This window comes from Nuphar pumila, chromosome 16 (assembly GCF_984573655.1).
Source record: "Nuphar pumila chromosome 16, dmNupPumi1.hap1.1, whole genome shotgun sequence".
NCBI lineage: Eukaryota > Viridiplantae > Streptophyta > Magnoliopsida > Nymphaeales > Nymphaeaceae > Nuphar > Nuphar pumila.
Window position 1 is genome coordinate 6728380 of NC_143264.1, and position 20945 is coordinate 6749324.

General features: G+C 36.3%; 1 protein-coding gene across 1 annotated transcript; it reads right to left on the reverse strand.

Moving 5' to 3' along the window:
• Nucleotides 1-14193: 14193 nt before the first annotated feature.
• LOC149812800 (calmodulin-binding protein 60 A-like) lies at nucleotides 14194-20695 on the reverse strand. Its single transcript, XM_089991389.1, has 7 exons — nucleotides 20501-20695; nucleotides 20258-20333; nucleotides 17519-17571; nucleotides 16917-17407; nucleotides 15939-16099; nucleotides 15214-15417; nucleotides 14194-15130 (listed from the first exon to the last, which is right to left on the reverse strand). The coding sequence occupies exons 1-7, from the start codon at nucleotides 20587-20589 to the stop codon at nucleotides 14501-14503; spliced, it is 1704 nt and encodes a 567-aa protein (XP_089847515.1). The 5' UTR covers nucleotides 20590-20695; the 3' UTR covers nucleotides 14194-14500.
• Nucleotides 20696-20945: the final 250 nt, after the last annotated feature.

The following is a 20945-nucleotide window of genomic DNA, read 5'->3' on the forward strand; positions in this document are numbered from 1 at the left end:
ACTTGGTTTTTAAAATCATTTCATTGTTGTTTTCAATAAAAAAAATGTCATCCACATATAAATAAAGGATAAAGAATTTGCTCTCACTTTTTCAAACATAAGCACAGTGGTCAGATCTATTTGCCATGAATTTCAGTGTAGTAATTGCTTTATGAAACTTTAAGTATTACTGCTGTGGTGTTTGTTTAAGTCTGTATAGAGATTTTTTTAACTTATACACTTTAACCTCTTAGCCTTTAATAATATATCCTTCAAGCTAATTCATAAATATGATTTATTTAAGATCACCATTGAGGAATGCATTTTAACATTCATATGATGTAGATCTAAATTATAATATACTATAATAGCCAAGATTATCTTTGTAGAGACAAATTTAGCAAATGGTGACTATGTATCAACATCGTCCAAACATTATTTTTGAGAAAATCCTTTAGCTACTACTCTAACCTTAAATTTGTCTATACTACCGCCTGACTTGAATTTCTTTCTTAATATCCATTTGCTTCCAATGAAGTTTCTTTTCTCAAGTAGATTGGTCAATTCTCAAACTTGGTTTTTCTCAATTGACTCAATTTTCTCATCCATGGTTTTTATCGAGTTTGTTGATTCAAGTGAGTTAATAGTCTCAATGTATGATAGGTTATCTTTCATGTCATTAAGATCTATTAAGTAACATAGTTTCTCTGATAAGTAAACATTATAGTCATCCAGTTATGAAGGAGATATTATCCTTTTGTAGTCAACATGTGTTTGTTAAGTAGAAGGATCACCAACAGTTGGTTCATCATTACCTAACGGCTCATGAGAATCATAAGAGTCATAAATAAGATCAGATGGATCATCTCTTCATTTATTTTTTGGATGACTGACTCCATGTTTTGCTCTTCGGAGAATACATATCTAATTTTAATTAATCCTTTATCAAGATAATAAAATCTATAACATTTGCATCCTCTTGGATATCCAATAAAGGTATATCATATAGATTTGCTATTCAGTTTATCTCTTGATCGATCTATAATTTTTATGTGAGCTATTGAACCTCATCTTTAAAGATGACTAAGGTTTAGTTTTCTTCTAGTTCATAATTCATAGGGTGTAGATACAATAGTTTTATAAGAAACTCTATTCAAAACATAAGCAATTGTGTAAATAGTTTCTCCCTAAAATATCTTGAGTAACGAAGCATGAGACAACATGAATCTTACCATGTCAAGGAGAGCCCTATTGTATCTTTTGTCACACTATTTTGTTAAGGTGTTTTTGTTTGAGGTTTAATTCTATTATCTTTACAATATTCAAAAAATTTATTTAAAGTATATTTTTTTCTTCGGTCAGTTAAACCTTAAGACCTTAATTCTCCTTCCAAGTTGAGTTTCAATTTCTTGACGATATTCTTTAAATTTCTCTAATATCTCAGACTCATGTGATATAAGATATATATATATATATAAGTATATCTTGAGCAATCATCAATAAAAGTTATGAAGTATGATATTCATGGATGAGTTTTAGTCATAAAAAGTTCATAAATATCTGAATGGATGATTTCTACTAGTTCAGATGCTCTAATTACTTCAATTGAAAATGATTTTCTTATCATTTTTTATAAATACATGATTCACATCTATAAAAAGATGTTTCTTAAAAATTAGATAATAAATTTAGTTTAACAAGTTTCTTCATTTTTATTTAGACAAATATGTCTTAATCTTAGGTGACAAACATCCACATCAATATTAAGAACACTATCAATATAAGCAAAAGATGATGCAACTTTATTCAAATAAAAAACATGAAGCTTAAACAATCCATGGTCTTAGCCAAAGCGTCCTTCAAACTTAACTTGACTATGTTTTCCCACAGTTACTTTTTTTGGACAAACCTAACTTCAAAACCTGTATTGATTAGGGCAAGTATATATACCAAATTTCATCGCATGGATGACACAAACAAGATATCAATCAACAAATCATTATTTTCAAAGACTTTAATATGATATATTTTAACACTCATAACATTAGAGTAAGTGTTATTTTTCATGTATACTCAAAGTTCCCCAAGTTTGTATTTTCTCATCTCCACTACCCCTTCCTTGCTCTTGGCAATGTGACATGTTGCTTTTGAGTTCACCCACCATCCAAAAAGTTTTGCATCTACATACAAGCCCCCTGATATCACACAGGTTATATCATGCCTCTCCTTTTGTCCTTCATTCTTGTTATTATTATTGTCGTTGTTATTTTGATGACTTCAACAATCTCTTTTGAAGTGTCTCAGTTTGCCACACTTGAAGCACTTTACCTGGGAAGCAGTTTCCTACAACTTACGGAATGTTGAGCATTTCTTCTTATCAAATTTGTTAAAAGTTTCAAATGGCATTTTTTTGAATTAGGGGTGCCTAGGAGGTTCATAGCTACCACAAGGAGCATTTCTAGTGAAATATAATATGTTCTTTCTATCTTATTGCATATGTTGTTGCTTAATTTTCAATTGAGTGGGTAGCACTTTTAGAGTTAGGTTCTTGGAGTTCAACCTAACAGCAATTGTAACTATCCTCCATAAAGAGATAAGTTATTCAGGATGGTTGATATTTGCATACGATATGTGATTACATTCTCAACTATTGTTAAGTCTTTCGCCATCACTAACATCTTGTTTACATAATCAATTACATTTTCATTCTTTTGCATTTTTCATGAATTATATTACTCTAAGAGAAACTGAATGTGAATCTCTGAGGTAGTGTCAGACTTAGTGGATATAGCCCCAAACATGGACTTGGCAGTAGGGTAGTTTTCAAATACCCGAATAAGGTCATCTTCCATGCACGTGAGTATGATAGTCCTAAACAGTATTTTTTTTTGTATTTATTGTAGGAATTTTTATTTTTCTCAATTGCAGCTTTTCCAGGGTCTTGTATTTCTATGTTCAAGACATTCTCGATACCTTCTAGAGTCAAAACAAATGGAATCATTATTTTCTAAATGTGAAAGTTTGTGTCATTCATATTATCAGTTTTTGATAGTTCATTAGCATACACCCTATTAGTCGTTTCTTTGATATTTATTATTTTATGTTGGCAAAAGATAATAACCAAAACTCCAACATCCAAGAATAAAGTAAATAGCACAACATTAATCATGATCAACTGAGTATCACATTCATTATCAAGTATTCCATGATATAATAAAAAACTCTCACAAAAAAATATTTTTTATGTTGTGTGCAACAAATAAAGTGGTCAATCTAATTTTTTAGCACTATAAGATCTAATTTCCAGAGTTCAATCAATAATTAATCATGCATATGGAAGATAATATAAATTCAATTTTATTTTTATCGAAAATAAAACTTTAAAATGCAAACAACACAAAAAAATCAATTTCCTTTAATTTCAGAAAAGTCAGAAGCGGTTCAAGATAAAAATAACAAACCAAGGCCTTGAATATGAAAAAGCATAACCTAGGTTAAGTATAACCTAGGTTAAGTAGAAAAGTTAAGGTAGTTTTTTGTAATTTCAAAAAGTTTAATTGTTGTTAAAGAAAAAATAGAAATTACAACCTTGTCTCGAGTATTTTCCAAAGAACAAGCCTATTTCTGAAATTTTTCATAAATTGTGGCTCTGTTTTAAAAAAGAGAGGGCACAAAAGAAATTAGCAGGAAAGAACATGAGTAGTTCTAGTAATTAAAAGGATACAAATAAAAATAACAAAAAAGCAAAAGGATAGATACCTAATTTCAACTAAAAAAAATTAAAATATATATATAAAATATTTAAAACGGGTGAATTGAGGGTTCTCGACCATGAGAGAGAGTCGAAAGAAGATCAACATTAGCACTCATGAAGATCAACAAAATGTTGAACCCATGAACTGAACAAAATAGAAAACAAAACTAAAATATAGAAAAACAAAAGCTAAAGAAAAAGAAACTACAGACAGCTAGCAACAAACAACAAAGCCAAGCTCAACCAGAATCCGCTGGATTAGAAGAAACCACCGATGAGTGAACGTTGTTCAGACGGAAGGAGAGGTCTCTAAGATGCATACGTAGAATCGCATATACATCAACCAGGATTTTATAGACAAGATTATTAAGGATGACCGAAATTTAACGGAAAGTAGCATCATTGTGTGTCATCCAAACAAATCACCAAGTAGTAAGCAACCATGTCTTCCAGATCAGTCTCCACCGCTTCCATCATCTAATTTCAATAGAGCTCAGGAGCAGATCAAGCGCAAAAGACTCCTCTTTGACAATTACGTTCGGAGATCTCCACGTCCTATTAAATAGGGCCACAAAGATTGGGCAGGACCAGAATAAATGAAAAGTAGTTTCTTCAGCAGCTTGACATAGCACACACCAACTTGGAAACTGAAAGCCCAACTTCTTTAAATAACTGTGAGTCTGAACCCTATCATGCAAAATTAACCAAGCCAAGACCCGAGATCTTCGGAAAGGGCCCTTACCCCATAACGCACACTCAGGGAACCAATCTGCCACTGGGAGGAGCAACGATCTATACACTTTGTGGGTGTGGAACACACCATTTGGTGCAATCGCCCATTGCAACCACTGATCATAATTTCCTGCATCCTCATTTTGATCGTTGAAGAACGATAAGGCTCTCAGCCACATGCTTTGCAAGTGCGAGATCGCCAACCCCTGGGTTCCATGATGAAAATGAGATAAATCAGGAGCACCATATTTAGCATGAAGCAAACGAGCACATAGAGAACTTGGTTAATGGGTCATCCAACATTGCTTGGCCACAAGAGCAATACTCCTTTGTCTTGGAGCAAAAACACCTAAATCAGCCATACGCCTAGGTAACACCACTGTTCGCCAACCAACCAAATAGCGCTTACTCTTAAGTTGACACTCAGACCAAAGAAAATTCATCATTAAATGACAAATCTGCTTCTCCATGCCCACAGGCATCACGAACATTGACATGAAGAATTCAGAGATAGAAGAAAGAACATGTCTGATTAAAGTCAGACGGCCAGCAATGGAGAGATAAGACGCCTGCCACAAAAAAACTTGTTTTTTACTTTTTGAATAGTTGGAGCCCAAGCAACGAAAGAGATGTGTTTCACTTGTAATGACAGGCCCAAATACGTCATCGGCAACTCAGAGATTGCACAATTAAAAATCTGTTGACCCGCTGCAAGCATAGGAGACTGAACATTGAACATAGTAAGAGAGCATTTGCTATCATTTACGAAAAGCCCAGAAAGAGAAAGAAAGAACTGGAGAATAAGCTTAAATCTAAGTATTTGTTGCATGTTTGCTCGCCCAAAAATAATCATATCATCAACATAAATAAGAATATGGTCCAAAAAATCTGGAACATCTAGAAGATCTATCAAGTGCTTCTTCGCAACACGCTTGAGCAACACCACGAGACCCTCAACAATGGCATTGAACAACAAAGGCGTGAGAGGGTAGCCTTGCCTTAATCCATGCCCCATCTTGATCTGACCACCTCTAGTGTCGTTAATTTTAATCATAGCCTGAGCATTAGAGACCAATTCCCTCACCCACCCAAAAAAACGATGACCAATGCCAAAATTGGATAACATTTGAAATAAGAAGGGCCAATGCACATAATCAAAGGTTTTATGAAAATCTAATTTAAGAGAAAAATAGGGTTGGCCACTAAGATGTAAGGAGTGAATGACTTCAGAGGCCAAAATGAATGAATGGTGAATCCTCTTATTGTGGATAAAGGTGAACTGAGAGTTCAAAAAAAATTGGTGAGCCACGACCTTCAACCTATTAGCCAACACCTTGGCAATCATCCGATAAAGGGCACTTATAACAAAAATCGGGCGAAACGTAGAGATATCAGTGGCAGCATTATCTTTCGAAATTAAAGAAATAATTGCCTAGTTGGGTTAAATAGGCAATCTGGAGTTGCGATAGAACTCATCAAACATGTTAATAACATCAGACTTCACACAAGGCCAAAAAATTCTGAAGAAATCCACATGAAACCCGTTAGAACCTGGAGCTTTCCACCCCGACAAACCTTTGATGGCCCTAAAAATCTCATCTTCAGATAACTTCATTTGCATAATTCTGGCTTGATCTTGCCGAATCGAACCAACAGAAACAGGACCAATGACACCCTTTGCAGTAAGTGAAACAGAATATAAATCTTTAAAATACTAAGTGACAGGTGAAATAACGTGTTGATTATGGTACGAAATACTCTCAATGGTGATTGATGGGATGACATTTCTCCTATGACGATGAGAAGCATATGAGTGAAAAAATTTAGTATTACTGTCTTCGGCCGCAAGCCATTTCACCCTTGTCCGTTGCTTCCATCTAATTTTCTTTGACCCTCCAGTTCTTCAAAAGCGTTGATAATTCAATAGATCTAGTCTGCAAACTCTGCAGGTGTGAATCCGATCGAGACTCCGGGGAAGACATAGTTTGATACAATGCTGAAATCTCTTGCTCCCAGGTAGCCATTTGCTGAAATTTAACCACATCTCGATTAGGGAGCCAAGCTTTGATATCCTTAGCGAGACGAGACAACTTCTCATGACACTGGATAGCTGCCCACTACTCATTGGAGGGCTTGTTCCAAGAGTCTGAAATAATAGTGTGAAAGTCTGGCTCATGGAGCCACCATTGTTCAAATACAAAACTCCTGATGTATTTAAAACCATCCCCTCAAATAGTGAGTAACTGACCATGGTCCGTGATAGAAGGAGCCAACAAGACACACTTGACATCGGGAATGAAATCTAGTAAATTTGGAGTGACAAAAACCTTGTCAAGAACTCTGCAGCATGGGCGAATCCGCCTATTCGACCAAGAGTAACGCTCCCCAATAAAAAAAATTACGTAAAGGTGATGCTGATGGACAAAATCTTGAAAACCTCGCATAGATGGATTGGGAAGAACGAGGTTATTAGAATCCTGAATAGACAAAAGGCAATTAAAGTCTTCCATAAGAAAATGGTACTCCCTGTTTGAGACGACGATCTTATTTAAGTCGTTCCAGAAAGCAGGCCTCGTGACAGCGTGATTAGGGTCATACACAACAATGACCACAACCCTCCTGCCACTGTCTTGTAAAGTAAAGGCAACAGACAATGAAAATAGACCCATGTCCAGTTGAGAAATATTTAAAGATTGCTTCCCCAAAATAAGGATACCACCGGCATGGCTGACCGAAGGCTTAAAAAAATAGTCAGCACTCCTTCATATACCCTGAGAGAGAGAGAGAAACCCTAGCATCTCCTCTTCTCTGCAGTCATCGCTCTACTAGCACATTCATCCGGCAAGCCACTGGGCGCAATCAGTTGGAGTTTCCTTTGCTCCCTTGACACCGCAACAAGAAAGCTTGGTTCCAACAACCACCCGCCAGACGATTTTTCTGCTCACAGGACAGACTGGAGGAGGAGACCATTGCTTCCTCCTAGGGCTGATCACGGCCGATGGGTAGCTCTGTTGATTGGCGAGTAGCCTCTTCAAAAGAGGATGGCACACTTTGCATCTGACTCTTCCCGACGCAGGAAACGACTAATCTGGCGGGGATGGCCTCCTCCTTTCAGCCACCTTACTCAAACAACAACACCTGCGGCAGTTACTGGTTTTTTTTATGAGGGTTTCTTGTGAAAGGGGTTTTCCCTAGTGAAGGATCTTTCCGGTAAAGGGTGATTCCCTATGAAGGGTTTTTCATTCACAGTGACGGAAGGGTTCCTAGTGAAAGGTGGTTTTTCATTCACCTCCTCCTTATTTTTTTTATTATCATTATTACAAAAGGTTTCAGGTAGACAGTCTGGGTTTCAATAGCTTGATCAACAATGACCTGAGTTTTGCTAGTCAGAACAGGTATGATATTTTTTTATTTTTTTCTTGCACCCCGGTTTAGGCCTGAGTGTTTTTTGGTGATTGTGACTAGATTTCCAGCGATTGTCCCCAAACAAAAAAAAGGTACTAACCTTTACCACTATTATTGTTTTTGGTTTTCAATGATATGGTACGATCAGTGGCTTCGAGCGGCGATCGACGCCTTCGAGCAGTAGGCATTGAGGTTAGGTCTTTGCGCACATCAGGTGTGGCTCTGATACCGCTGTTGGGATCGAGTGTTGTTGATGTGCGCTGAGTGTAGGTGGGACATAGAAAGGAGAGAGTGGGAGATTTTGTAGAACATGCTCAGGGGGGTTACTGCATTGGTATATCCGGTGGGTGTGCAGGGGCTGGGTATATATAGCTCTCTTTTGGGTAGTCTTTTCTTAGCCTTAAATGAGATACAAATTCAGGTTTGCAGATAAACCCTAAAAGAAATAAAAACAAATATATTTTGATTATGAAACCGTTTGTAAAATCAATTTTGATAAACTCTTTTGGATTTGCCCATTAAATGGGCAATCCATAAGTTAATGAGAGAGAGGGCTCCTCTCTCTTTAATGCATGGATCTCATGGATGAGAGGGGTTCATGGGGTGCCATATTAGGTCAACAAACTTGTCTTTGGATCGTGTTTTTTCTTTATAAAAAAAAAGTAGTGGTTTTTCGATTAAAAAAAGATAAACTTTCAAGTTTAAAATTTTAAAAATTGTGATCCATTAATTTTTTAGACCATAGAAGCTTGCTTGCATGCCAGAATTGGATGATCTAAAGCAGATTTTGTTTGATCAGATTTTAAAGAAAATGAAAAAATGGTGGAAAATGAGTGTGCATGCAGTGCACATGGATAATTTGTGCACACCCATCCTAGCTGGTGTTTCAAAAAATATATATATATATAGTAGAAACCAAAAAAAAAGGCACAGTGTTAAGTACCGCATGCTAAAAGATTTTCAGTGTTTTTTAAAATTTTGATTCTCATAGATGTGTTTGATATGATTGATTTACTAGAAATAGACACTTGAATCATGCATCTTGGAGAGAAAAATAGTATTTAGAGCCTCAAATTTTGAAACTTTATAAAAGCCTGTTCATGCATCATAATCAAATGATTGAAGTGATTCCAATAAAAACATGCATATTGATCACCTTTGTACAGTCAGAATTTCTAAAAAGCATTAAAAATCCAATAGCATGTTTGATTTAAAGGGGTGTGCTTATTTTGTAAGGTTTTATTTGAATAGGTTTTTATAATATTTCAAAAATCAACAGCCTACACAGGCCAGTGTACGTCCATTGGCATCTTAGAAATGTCATGATAAGATTGATTTGGTGGTCTAATATATGCTGGAATCGTGTGGGATAGGAAAGATGGCCGTCAGGGGACTTTAAAAGTCATCCACTTGGGACCCACAAAGGGAAAAAAAGGAAAGAGCCAATGCTTTTGTAAGAGATGGGAGATCATACTTAAGAAAACATGAAGATCTCTGATTATCTTTCATGTTGCAAAAGCAATGGTCTCATAAGCAACTCTGTAGCTGCAAAAGTGCAGTCCTGAAAGTGAGACATGAGAATATATATACATATATAGAGAGAGAACTGAACATATTAGGCTCACTTTTCTAGATTTGCCCCATTAGACCTCCTAGTTTAAAGTATTTTATGATAGATCTGAACCACTAGATGTGTTTAGCATACTTGATTTAGTGGGAATCGACTCTTGGATCATGTTTTCTGATGAAAATGTGATTTTATGAATCGGGAAAAACTAATGCCTTCCTAGCTATTGATTTCGGACGTTCCAAAAGTCGGTTCCAATTAAACAAGACCTATAGATCACATCTATGATGTTAGATGTGACAAAAATCATAAAAAAATATAATTTTTGAAAGGGCCTAATACGGCAGAATGAAAAAAGGGTAGCACCAATGCATATATATATATATATATATATATATATATATATATATATATATATATATATATATATATATATATATATATATGAGAACTGATCATATTAGGCCCCATTTCTCCTTCTGCATTATAGGTTTTAAGTGTTTTATGATAAATCTGAACCATTAAATGTGTTTAGCATTCTCAATTTAGTGAGAATCGACTCTTGGATCATGTTTTTTCACCGAAAAAATATATTTTTATGAGCCAAAAAAAATGGGTACCTTCGTAGCCATTGATTTTAGATCACCAGAAAAACCTGTATACAAGTCACATTCCGGTGATTCAAAAGTTGGTTCCCACTAAAAAAAAACCTATAAATCACATCTACATTGTTAGACTTAAGAAAAAAACTCAAAACTATGATTTTTGAAGAGGGCCTAATGAGACCTAACAAAAAAGAGGCCTAAGAAACACACACACATATATATATATATAATGTGTGTGTGAGAAAGAGAACTAAATATATTATGCCCCATTTCTCGTTCTGTGCCATAGGTTTTAAGTGTTTTATGATAGATCTGTACTATTCGATGTGTTTAGCATGGTTGATTTAGTGGGGAATAGACTCTTGGATCATGTTTTTTTATGAAAGAAAATATTTTTATGAGCCAGAAAATTTAGTACCTTCGTGGCCATTGATTTTGTATCACTGAAAAAACTGATCCAAAAGTTGGTTCCTACTAAACAAAACCTATAGATCACATCTACAGTGTTAGACGTGAGAAAAAATACTTAAAACTATGATTTTTGAAGAGGCCTAACGAGACCTAACGAAAAAGGGGTCTAATGTCTCGTGTGTATATATATATATATATATATATATATATATATATATATATATATATATATATATATATATATATATAGAGAGAGAGAGAGAGAGAGAGAGAGAGAGAGAGTCGATATTAGAATATTGGTCATGTTTAAATACCTAAGAGTGTCATTGGCATCTTAGGCATATCTTAGGAGGAAAAGGAGAGGTTGTGATGCCTCTTTTCAACCCAAATCTAACTGGGAAAATTAAGGTCGCAAAAAGTTAATGCCCAATATATTAAAAACTCTAGTGCCAGTGGAAAACTAATTGGGTAAAGTTTGGTTTGCTGGGCCACATGTAACTTCAAATCAATTGGAGTCAAATGAATGAGAATCCATTTCTCACTACTGACTTTTGATGTTTGTTTAGCACATTCTTTCTTCTGTACCCACGTTTTGGAGGTGATCCCTCGTAACCCTGTACTATTTGAGTTATAGTTTATGCCCTCACAAAAAAAAAGATTCATTCTCTCATTTGCATGAGTTCAAATTTATGAGACTCAACCAAAACATGACCTCTATGTGTTCGAAAGATAAGCCAGGTCAGATTTTAAAGAAAATGAAAATTTTGGTGGAAAATGAGCGTGCACATGGATAAATTTGTGCACACCCAACCTAGATGGCGTTTCAACCTCTCTCTCTCTCTCTCTCTCTCTCTCTCTCTCTCTCTCTCTCTCTCTCTATATATATATATATATATATATATATATATATATATATATATTGAAATGGGTCCATGTTAAACTCATTTAGTGCTAAAGCGCATTGACCATCCATTGCACTATTGATGCACAGTCAGCACACAAAAAAAAATAACGTCAAAAACCCTTTATTGACATGCTAAAAGTGCCAGTAAAGGTCTTGCTAAAGGTCTGGGACCTTTACTGGCACTTTTAGTACGCCACTAAAGACTTTTAAAAAATGCGATAGGCTTTTAGTCTGCCACTAAAGGTCTTTTTGCCCCAAAATCATGTTTTTAATGCATTTTTTGTGTGCTGACCATCCATCAACGCCCACTATGAACGATCAGCGCATTTTAGCTCTGATTTAGCATCAATGTGGTTTAGCATTGACCCATTACTCTCTTTATATATATATATATATATATATATATATATATATATATATATATATATGCACACAAAAAATATTTAGCATCAATATATATATATATATTATTTATTTATATATATGATAGAAACCTACAAAATAGGCTCATTAATGTTAAATGAAACATGCTAATGGATTTTCAGTGTTTTTTCTGATCCCATAGATGTGTTCAACATGATTGATTTACTAGAAATTGATACTTGGATCATGTATTTTGGATTAAAAAAAATGGTATTTAGAGCTTCAAAAAATTATGAAAATTATAGGCCATTGATTTTTGAAACTTTATAAAAATCTATCCATGCATGAGAATCAAATGCTCAAAGAAGTGATTTTTATAAAAACAAGCATATAGATCACATTTGTACGGTCAGACTTTCTAAAAGGCACCTAAATCCAATAGCTTAACACCGTGCTCATTTTGTAAGTTTATATATATATATATAGAGAGAGAGAGAGAGAGAGAGATTTGTGACGAAGGAGTGCACTCAAATTTTTACATTTTTTTTAATTCTGACCTTACATATGTGTAGGATTCAGCTTTTGAATCATCTGATTTTAACACAAGCAGGTTTTGTTGAAAAATCGCTCAGCCTCAAGTTTTTAAATTTGAAACATTATAAACTATGTTTTTCAATAAAAAAACACAAACCAAGGGCTGGTTCTTATCAAATGGAACATGCCAAAAACATCTGTATGGCCGAAATGCAGGAAAACGGTCTAAATACCAAACTCTCTCTCTCTCTCTGTATATATATATATATATATATATATATATATATATATATATATATATATATATATATATATATATATATATATATATATATTTGCCATCACCACCACTGCAATCATCGTTATTATGCCAACTTATTCTTCACCTTGTTTATTTTCCGTATATTTTTCTTGCTTAGTTTTTGGAGGATCTTTGAACGACCAATCTCTCTTTGTGTTCTAACCACAGTGGTCATTGCATACTACTCAAAAGCAAGTTAATTTTCTTTTGTTAGCAGAATATTGACATTTTTGAAAATTATAATTACTCATGCTCTTTTACGCCCACCATGAAAGCACAAGTATTAGCTTGCTTTCATAAACACTCTGCTCATCTGGTAGGGGAGACTCATGAACGTCATCAATTCAAAACTGCAGCTGCAGGTAGGAAGTGTTCAAGCTTGGCTCATTTTTTGTGGCCAGCCAAGGCATGTCCAAGCTCATAATGGACCCGAGTTAAACAATCGAGTTCAACTAACTTGTTCACACAAAAAAAATACATTGTTTTAGAGCTGAAAGAAATGAAATTTACAAAAAAATGTATTGTTTCTGAACTATAAGTAATACCATTTTACCACTAAACCTATTTTTCGCAAACAATATCTTCTAGATCTACTATATGATGTAAAATATGTTTTTTAATACTTAACAGCTCATAAGAATCAAGCCGAGTCGAGCTCCTATTGTTCATGTTCAGCTTGCCAAGCCTATTTGACAAGTTTAAACAAGCTCTTTACAAGGTGAACATGAGCTGAGCCTCGAGCGACTTGGCGTGTTTCCCAGCTATGCCTGCATGCATGTCTTAGAGGCCAAAGCTGAGTATACTCCCTGGTGAGCAAGGGGTACATGGGGTCTTTACACCAACGAGCTTGCGAGTGATTGAGGCAGTTTCCCCGTCATCCAGTAAAAACACCAGGCTTTCTTGGAAGAAAGCTGCAGGCTCACTAGAAAAATCTGACACATAGTAGACATAATGCAAATATTTATTCGTATCTGACTGGGAGAAATAACCAATGCTGGCATTCACAAAAGTAAATAATTCCATGGATTATTCTGTGAAAAAAACAGTTTAGACACCCAAATTCCGCTTAATCAAGTAATTGAAAATTCTGCCCAACTGATACCAAACCAGCCACTGAAGAAATCGAGAGTCAAGATTTGACTCTTCCCTGCAACATGGTCTTGCAAGTCTCATTCCAGTGAGCTCCAGTTCAATTTGAGATCAATCACTCAAAGAGATGGTGGAGTCGAGATCTAGTTATGCTAACTCGCACCAAATGTAAAACAGCATTGGAAAAATGATTTCCCTAACCTCTTAATCAAGGGATCAAGAAAAACAACCTCGTTTCATACTAACCTCTGAAAGGCACATTCCATCTCCCACCACTTTCAACATCGTAACACCAGAAATCAAACTCTAGAAGATTCAAGTAAACTTGACGTCCGGTTTTCTCTCTTTGAAATGTTAATTCTCAGCAACACAACCTCCATCAAAATCCATCGGAAGAGTAATGACTGTATTCTTGGTTTCAGATCAGGAGGATTCAGTTTCCATGATTGAGAATGATCACCTTCTTAGCTGACAAGCTCAGAGAGGCAGCTGGAATGGATAAAAGGTCTGTGCATCCCAAGAACCAGTTCATACAAGTGACTACAGAAATGGCTTCTATTAATTCAGCCTTCCATTTCTTCGAAGATATTTTAAAGTCCAGCTCCTTTCTATAAGAGCTACAAAAACAGAACAGTAAATATGTAACTACCCACACTCAGAGCCACCATCAATACATAATTCCTTTTATGTATTTACACTTTCAAACCACCACAATGAGGGGTTATCATGTTCCAGAGGAGGATCTGCAGCTCAAATAAAACCATGAAACAAGTGACCGCAAATCAAAATTGCACTACAATTCAATATGCTATACATGCAAAAAACATTTCCTTGTGATCCTGTACACTACCACATCTCAGAATTTTGAAGTCTCTCTCGTCTTGCTCCGCTTGGAAGCCACCTTTCTCTTTATGGAAATTCTCCACTTCAATACAGCTCTCAGTGTCATCCAACTTGCATGAGCCTTAGAATGGTAGAACTCCGACTGCATTCCAAGGAAGCCAGTAACAACAACCCCAAAGTCCTCTTGTGAATTACTATGGTGAGTTTGTGACTGCAGGGTGGGGTCGGAGTCAAAGTATTGCAAGTGCTCATCAGAAAGTTCTGCATTATATACGTGCGAATTAGTCTCTCTGTACAAGCCCGTAGGATCGTTATGTGAACTACTACCAAGAACATGAGATTCGAGTGAAGAAAGCATGTATCTTGTACTGTTCCCAGTGACACATTCATCTAAACCCAAACCACTGGCCGACAAGATTGATGAGAAAACATCCGATGGTGAAGCAGTTGGATGTGTGAAACCACATCCAGTTACACTGTGATGATCTGATAAGTCACTGCATGGGGGATCCAGCCCAGACAGCATAGAAGAAAGAGTTGCAGAAGGCAACTGCTGAGAACTATCCGATGTAGCCGCCCCATCATAAGAGATAACCTCACTCCAGTGTTCATAGGCCTCTTTAGCCAGCTTTTGCACATTTACCTGATAAAATGTTTAGGTAAACAACCATTTTTTAAAAACCAACAGTCAAATAAAAAGCATGAGATAGGGAGATGATAAAGTGCCTTATGGGTGTCTGAGAGCTCATTCAGTGGAGTCAACTGTCCCTCACGAAGGACCCTAAGTAGTTTACCCACAACATTGAAGACCAATCCCATTCTTCTGTCAGCATGTGGATAATAAATATACATTTGGTTGTCAAGTCTACATGTATTGGCATGGTCCGCCACGATTTCCCACATTTTAGTAGACATGCCACTTCCTAAAATCTGGAAAGAGTAAAATCGAACATACAAAGCAATTAAGCACACAAAAACACTCTGGGGAAATAGATCTCCTGTAAGTACTGTCACACAACATTTAACAAAAATAAGAATGACTGTGGCACCTATCCCATGACTTCAGGCTCAAAATAACTATTCTTGACATCGACATTGACTGCAAGTGGGTTGAGAGAAACATAGGCAAGTTTATTAGGACAAGTCCAGGACTTATTTAAAAATTAATTTCAAGAAAAAAGATGCAAAATACATATTTTTTCTGTTCAAATCAAATAACAGATCTTTTCTGATTTAAAAAATGAAAGGAAAGTGAAACCGAATATTGTTATAAGACAGTATTTATGTTAAAGAATGTTTCCCACATTATATATAACATTTGATGTTTCCATCCTTTCTCTGCATTTGCATCCTAAGGAAGCAGATCTTTTTATATGATTAAAACTTTCATACTTTCATGGTGCCAACTCAGAAACTTCAGAAGAAAGAGAAAGAGTAAAGATAAAAGTTACACTCCGCAGTCTCTGAGGCTCCATACACAGAAGTGTCAGAAAATCCTTCACAGTGTAGATGTTCTCACAGTTAAGACGTTTATGAAAAGCACCATCTTTGGCAATCTTTTCAAGACGCCAGACTTCATCAACTAAAGATGGGGGATAGTGCTTCTTGTATACTGCCAAGAGAAAGAAAAAAATGATATAAAACACCACAGAAGGGATCAGAACTCATAGATCATGAAAGTTATTCCAAAGGAGGCGAATTAGTTTGCCTTTAGTTTCCAGAGCAACCAATAGCCAATGAAAAATGACTCAAAAAAAAAGAGAGGCATCATCTTCCCTTGGACTGATCACAAGTATATGTTGCACAAAATATAATCAATGCAGGACACATGCAGAGGATAACTATGTTCTCATGAAGTGCTTCTCTCTTTCTTATCCTGCTACCCACATTGATTTTATGAGTTTCTTTCTATCTAAACTTGACAACTAAGAATCTGCTGAAGCATACAGAAAACCATAACAAAAGAACCTAAACTAGACTATGACAAGAAAATGCAGTGTCCATGGAGTCTAGAACATGGATTTAATGCACATAGAAGAGCAAGCTTAAACTTGAGTTTGTTTTAAATTTCCTTATTTTGAGGACTTAACCTCAACACAACCCCTCCCCTCCAATGGCCGCACGAATGAATGGACTTTCCACATGCATCCTAGTTTCAGCTTGGTTCATGCATGTGTCATAGATTAGCAGCTGGAACCAACTTCAAGATCTAAGAGAACGGCTCATGAAGCTGCTCCATTTTTCATAATACAAGGAACTCAGGAATGTTGTGCCTATAAAGACAAAGCTCTTGCTGTGGAATAAATGTGGCTTGACAGATGAAAAATAATGTATTGCAATTGGTAAAAGCAACTTATAATAGTTCATTAGAACACCATCTGAAGACATTAAATCCCATGCACTATCACCAACATTTTTAGAACACTCACATTCTCCTCGGTGATCCTTAACCATGAATGGCTCTGACCTTGCCTCTCTAATCCTCATCCCATCAACAGAGCCTTCATTAACTCTTGCGCCAAGCCTGAATTTGCGACTCCTTGTCCAACTTGAGTTGTCAGTGAAAGCCAGATCCCCTGCCATGCCAGTGCCAGCATTGAGATTTACAAACACATCACCTCCAAGAAGTTGTCTTCTTCCATCTCTTTCCCGTACTATATTACTTTTAAATTCATCATATGTCCAATTCTCTTCATCACCTTCAAAATCTCCTTCAAGAACCACAATTTCCACCGTAAGTGAGGATTCAGTGCCTGAGGTTACCACCTGTCCAGTAAAGGCATCCACTAGTGCCAAACTTAAAGCAGAGCAATCATCCCCTTCAATTCTGCTACCGGTGAAAATTGGCAAGGAAAGTTTATTGGTAAACTGTAGTTGCAAATGTTTTGAACATGGTGGATGAATTTGTTTTACACACGGTCTGCAGAAGGACAAAAAACAAATATACACAATGAATAACAGTATAACAATAAGAAACTCAACTCCAGTATCGTGCTTAGAAGAAAAAGGTATCCCAAGTATAAGTTCTCACTGTAGCTTGTTGGCTGAATGATTTCTTAATGCAAGCTCTACTTCCTCATGGACCTGAAATAATAAAGTTAATAAACCATTGAACTTAGGTACTAACATCAAGTTCATGGTGACATTTCTCATATATGCCCATATATTTGGGCAAAAAAGAACAGGATATTATGAAACTATATGCTATTTAGTTCTCAAAAGATTTAAAAAGGAATGTGAAATATAAAGTTAGAGATCATTACTGGAAAGAGTTACAATTACAAACAATTTAAGGTGAGGTGGAAGGTTCGAAAAGGATCAAGGACTAAACAAAGAAATTGCTGTTTATTTTTTGCCAAAAACATGAAATGCTTTAACTTGTTTAAATGTAGACAAAAACCCAGAATACAAAGTGCAGTTTAAAGTCAAGACCAAAAACTTTGGTGATGCTTAAAGCTCTTGAAGGCACACAAGTCCAAGCACAAAACGCTGCATCTCACAGGTGTGGCATAAGCCACAAGCCTAAAGGAAACACATGTACCAACATAGTTTTGCACCTTTATTGATGCCTCAAGAAAAGTGTCTTTGAAAACCATAACCAATAACGAAAACAAGTTATTAATTATAATATTCAAGCAATGCAGAAAGAGAATAGGGCAACAAGAGTTGTTGCATTCTCTTCCCAAAGTAACCTCCTAACACAAGTCATGCATGACAAACAAGTTATCCCTTCTACATCCCAGTTATTGCCTAATAACCTAGACTTCTGATTCTACTTTGTAAAGCTTGAACATGAGGCATTGAGGAATGGTCAAGAATAGGAAGATTCTTCTACAAGAAGGAACCAAGAGTGTTATTCGTAAACAATAGCAGCAAGCTTCATGAAGGGAGGCATGGTTTGTTGATGGCATTTTCATCTTGTGCATGTACGCCACAAGATTTCTACTTTTCTATCTGTCTAATGAGATAGCTGGATGGTTAGGACACACTATCATAACCAAGAGATCTCGAGTTTGAATCCCACAGGGTTATCCCCCAACTTGCCTAGCCAAAAGATATATATATATTTGTCAAATTCCCTGATTTAATGTCCGTGAACATGCCAAGCATACTAGAAGCAAGTCTCATAGAGATGTTGGAAGAAACAATCCCAGTGTTATAGAATTGATAGATTGAAGTTCAAAAGCTTAAACTTAAAAAATAACTATATCAAATATGGAGTGAAATAAACAGCTGAAAACAAGGCTAATGATGACACGATGACTGAAATGTGCCATAAGAGCATCGTATAAGCAGTTGAAATTGAAATATTAAACTTTAATGCTAGAGGAGGGAGTTAAAAATAGCCCAAAAAACAAACTTGAAGAGCAAGTGGCTAATATCACTAAATCAACTAGGATTAGAATTGAATAGAAATCTGAAAATTGATGACCGGATTTATATCATAGTCACCAATATCTGTCTCCAAATGATATCAGCAAGGGTTTTCCCTGGGAGAATCTAGAAATATCAAAGAATTCACTCTTATCCAGAAAATCATGACATTTTGAAAATAAATAATAAATGAGTACAAATTAAATTTTCAAAATTAATTGAATTCCTATCAAGATAATTTAGAGTTTTTTCAATTTATTGCAATACTCTGGACACATGCCGATTAGGTTCAGGTCTGTAAAAATCTCAAAACAAATAATAGGTTTACTTTAGAAATAAGTAACTTATTCCTTTACTAAAGTAGTTGAGTGCCAGGATCAGCCTCGGTATCTTTTTTTAACTTTTAAACTCAACAATCAGAGTGCAAAATATAGAGTGAATATCAAACTTGCAGCGACATATAAACATGCTCTACAATGAGTTAGAAATTCATCCCAAGACCCAAAATAAGAAGACATTACAATCAGCTCCATAAGATTCACTATAACACTGTCAGAAGTATTAAAAATCTCAAACATGTTTTTTTTCTTGCTTTGATCCAGTGACGTGACTGATACGAATTGGGCATCATTCATCTCTTCAAGTCAAATTAGTGCCACTATGAAGTCTTCGCATGTCGCCTATGATTCATCACATCAATTGTGCTGCTAAAGTGAATTGAAACTTTAGTAAAGGAATACTCCCCAAGTAGGATAATCCCATTCACTAAGCTTGTACCATGCCTAAAGAGGAACTCCCACCAAAGCGCGTCCTTATATAGACAAAAAAGCATTCCTAACCAATGATAATGTACCCATTCTCGAAAGGGTTCCGATGAGTTGGTTAGGCTTCACAGAAAACAACCCTAATTCCTTACCGCATAGTTGCATCAAGTCTCTTACAATCCAATTTGTTCTTCTTCGCTCGTCTATTTCACTTTGACAAAATACCAACAGAATCCTATATATTACAGAGTCCACACCACCCCACCACACACCTAAAATGAAATTTAGAGTTGTGTCATATTACTTTAGCAACCAATCATCCATAAGTAACTCATACATCATAGTTTCCCACCAACTAATTCATTCATCGTTTGTTGATCAACCTCCTTTCAACTACTTTTAGACTCAACACGTTGAATTTTGCCCAAATTAGCATCTAACGCGCACATTAATCTCCTTCATGCGTAACCCACACAACCCTCAACACTAGAAACGCACCCCAACGAAATCCATACAACACCAAAATTCAATCCCCATAGTCGGATCGAAAACGAACAGAAACAGAAATCAACGCCCGATCTCCCACAAACAACTCAAACCCAAGAAAAATCTTCAGGAGGGAATCGACTTACGATGCGCCGGAGCAGGGGCTCCAAGGTAGAGACGAACTTCTGGAGGCCGTCGTTCTTCATCACCTGGCTCACCACGCTTCAGCACCGAAAACAACACACAGAGAGAGAGAGACGAATTAGCGCCGAGGGAAAAACAAAAACACCAAACCATAACCCCAAAATAAAGAGAAATAAAGAGAAAGAAAGAGAAAGAAGGACAGAACGAATTTTCCGTCGAGAGGAGAGGGCGCCGTTCTTCGCTACCTGTACCAGGAGGGGACTCTCCGGCGCTTCTCCTCCGGCGAATCTCCGCCGGAACCCTCCTTACTCTCCGGCTGCCGCTTCTGCGACATCTTCGGGTGAAGGAAGAGAAAGGGATGGAGAACGAAACCATAGACTTCATCGATGGACCGCCCGTGAGAGCGCAGAGAGAGGAGAAGAGGAGCTCTGCAGAGGCTTCATTGGAGAGAGAGAGAGAGAGAGAGAGAGAGATTCATTTTATATAGAGTTTAGAGAGAGAAAGAGTAAGAGGAGGATCCGTAGTCATCCGGACTCTTGGACCGAATAAGCAGTGGGTCCCATCGGAAACGCACAAAATAATTTGCGGACCGGGCCCCACATAACCTCGGGTCCCACTTTTACCGTGTCTTTATATATAATGTGTCGTGGTAAATGAAATATCCTAAATGAGTTTTTTAGGTTTTATTTA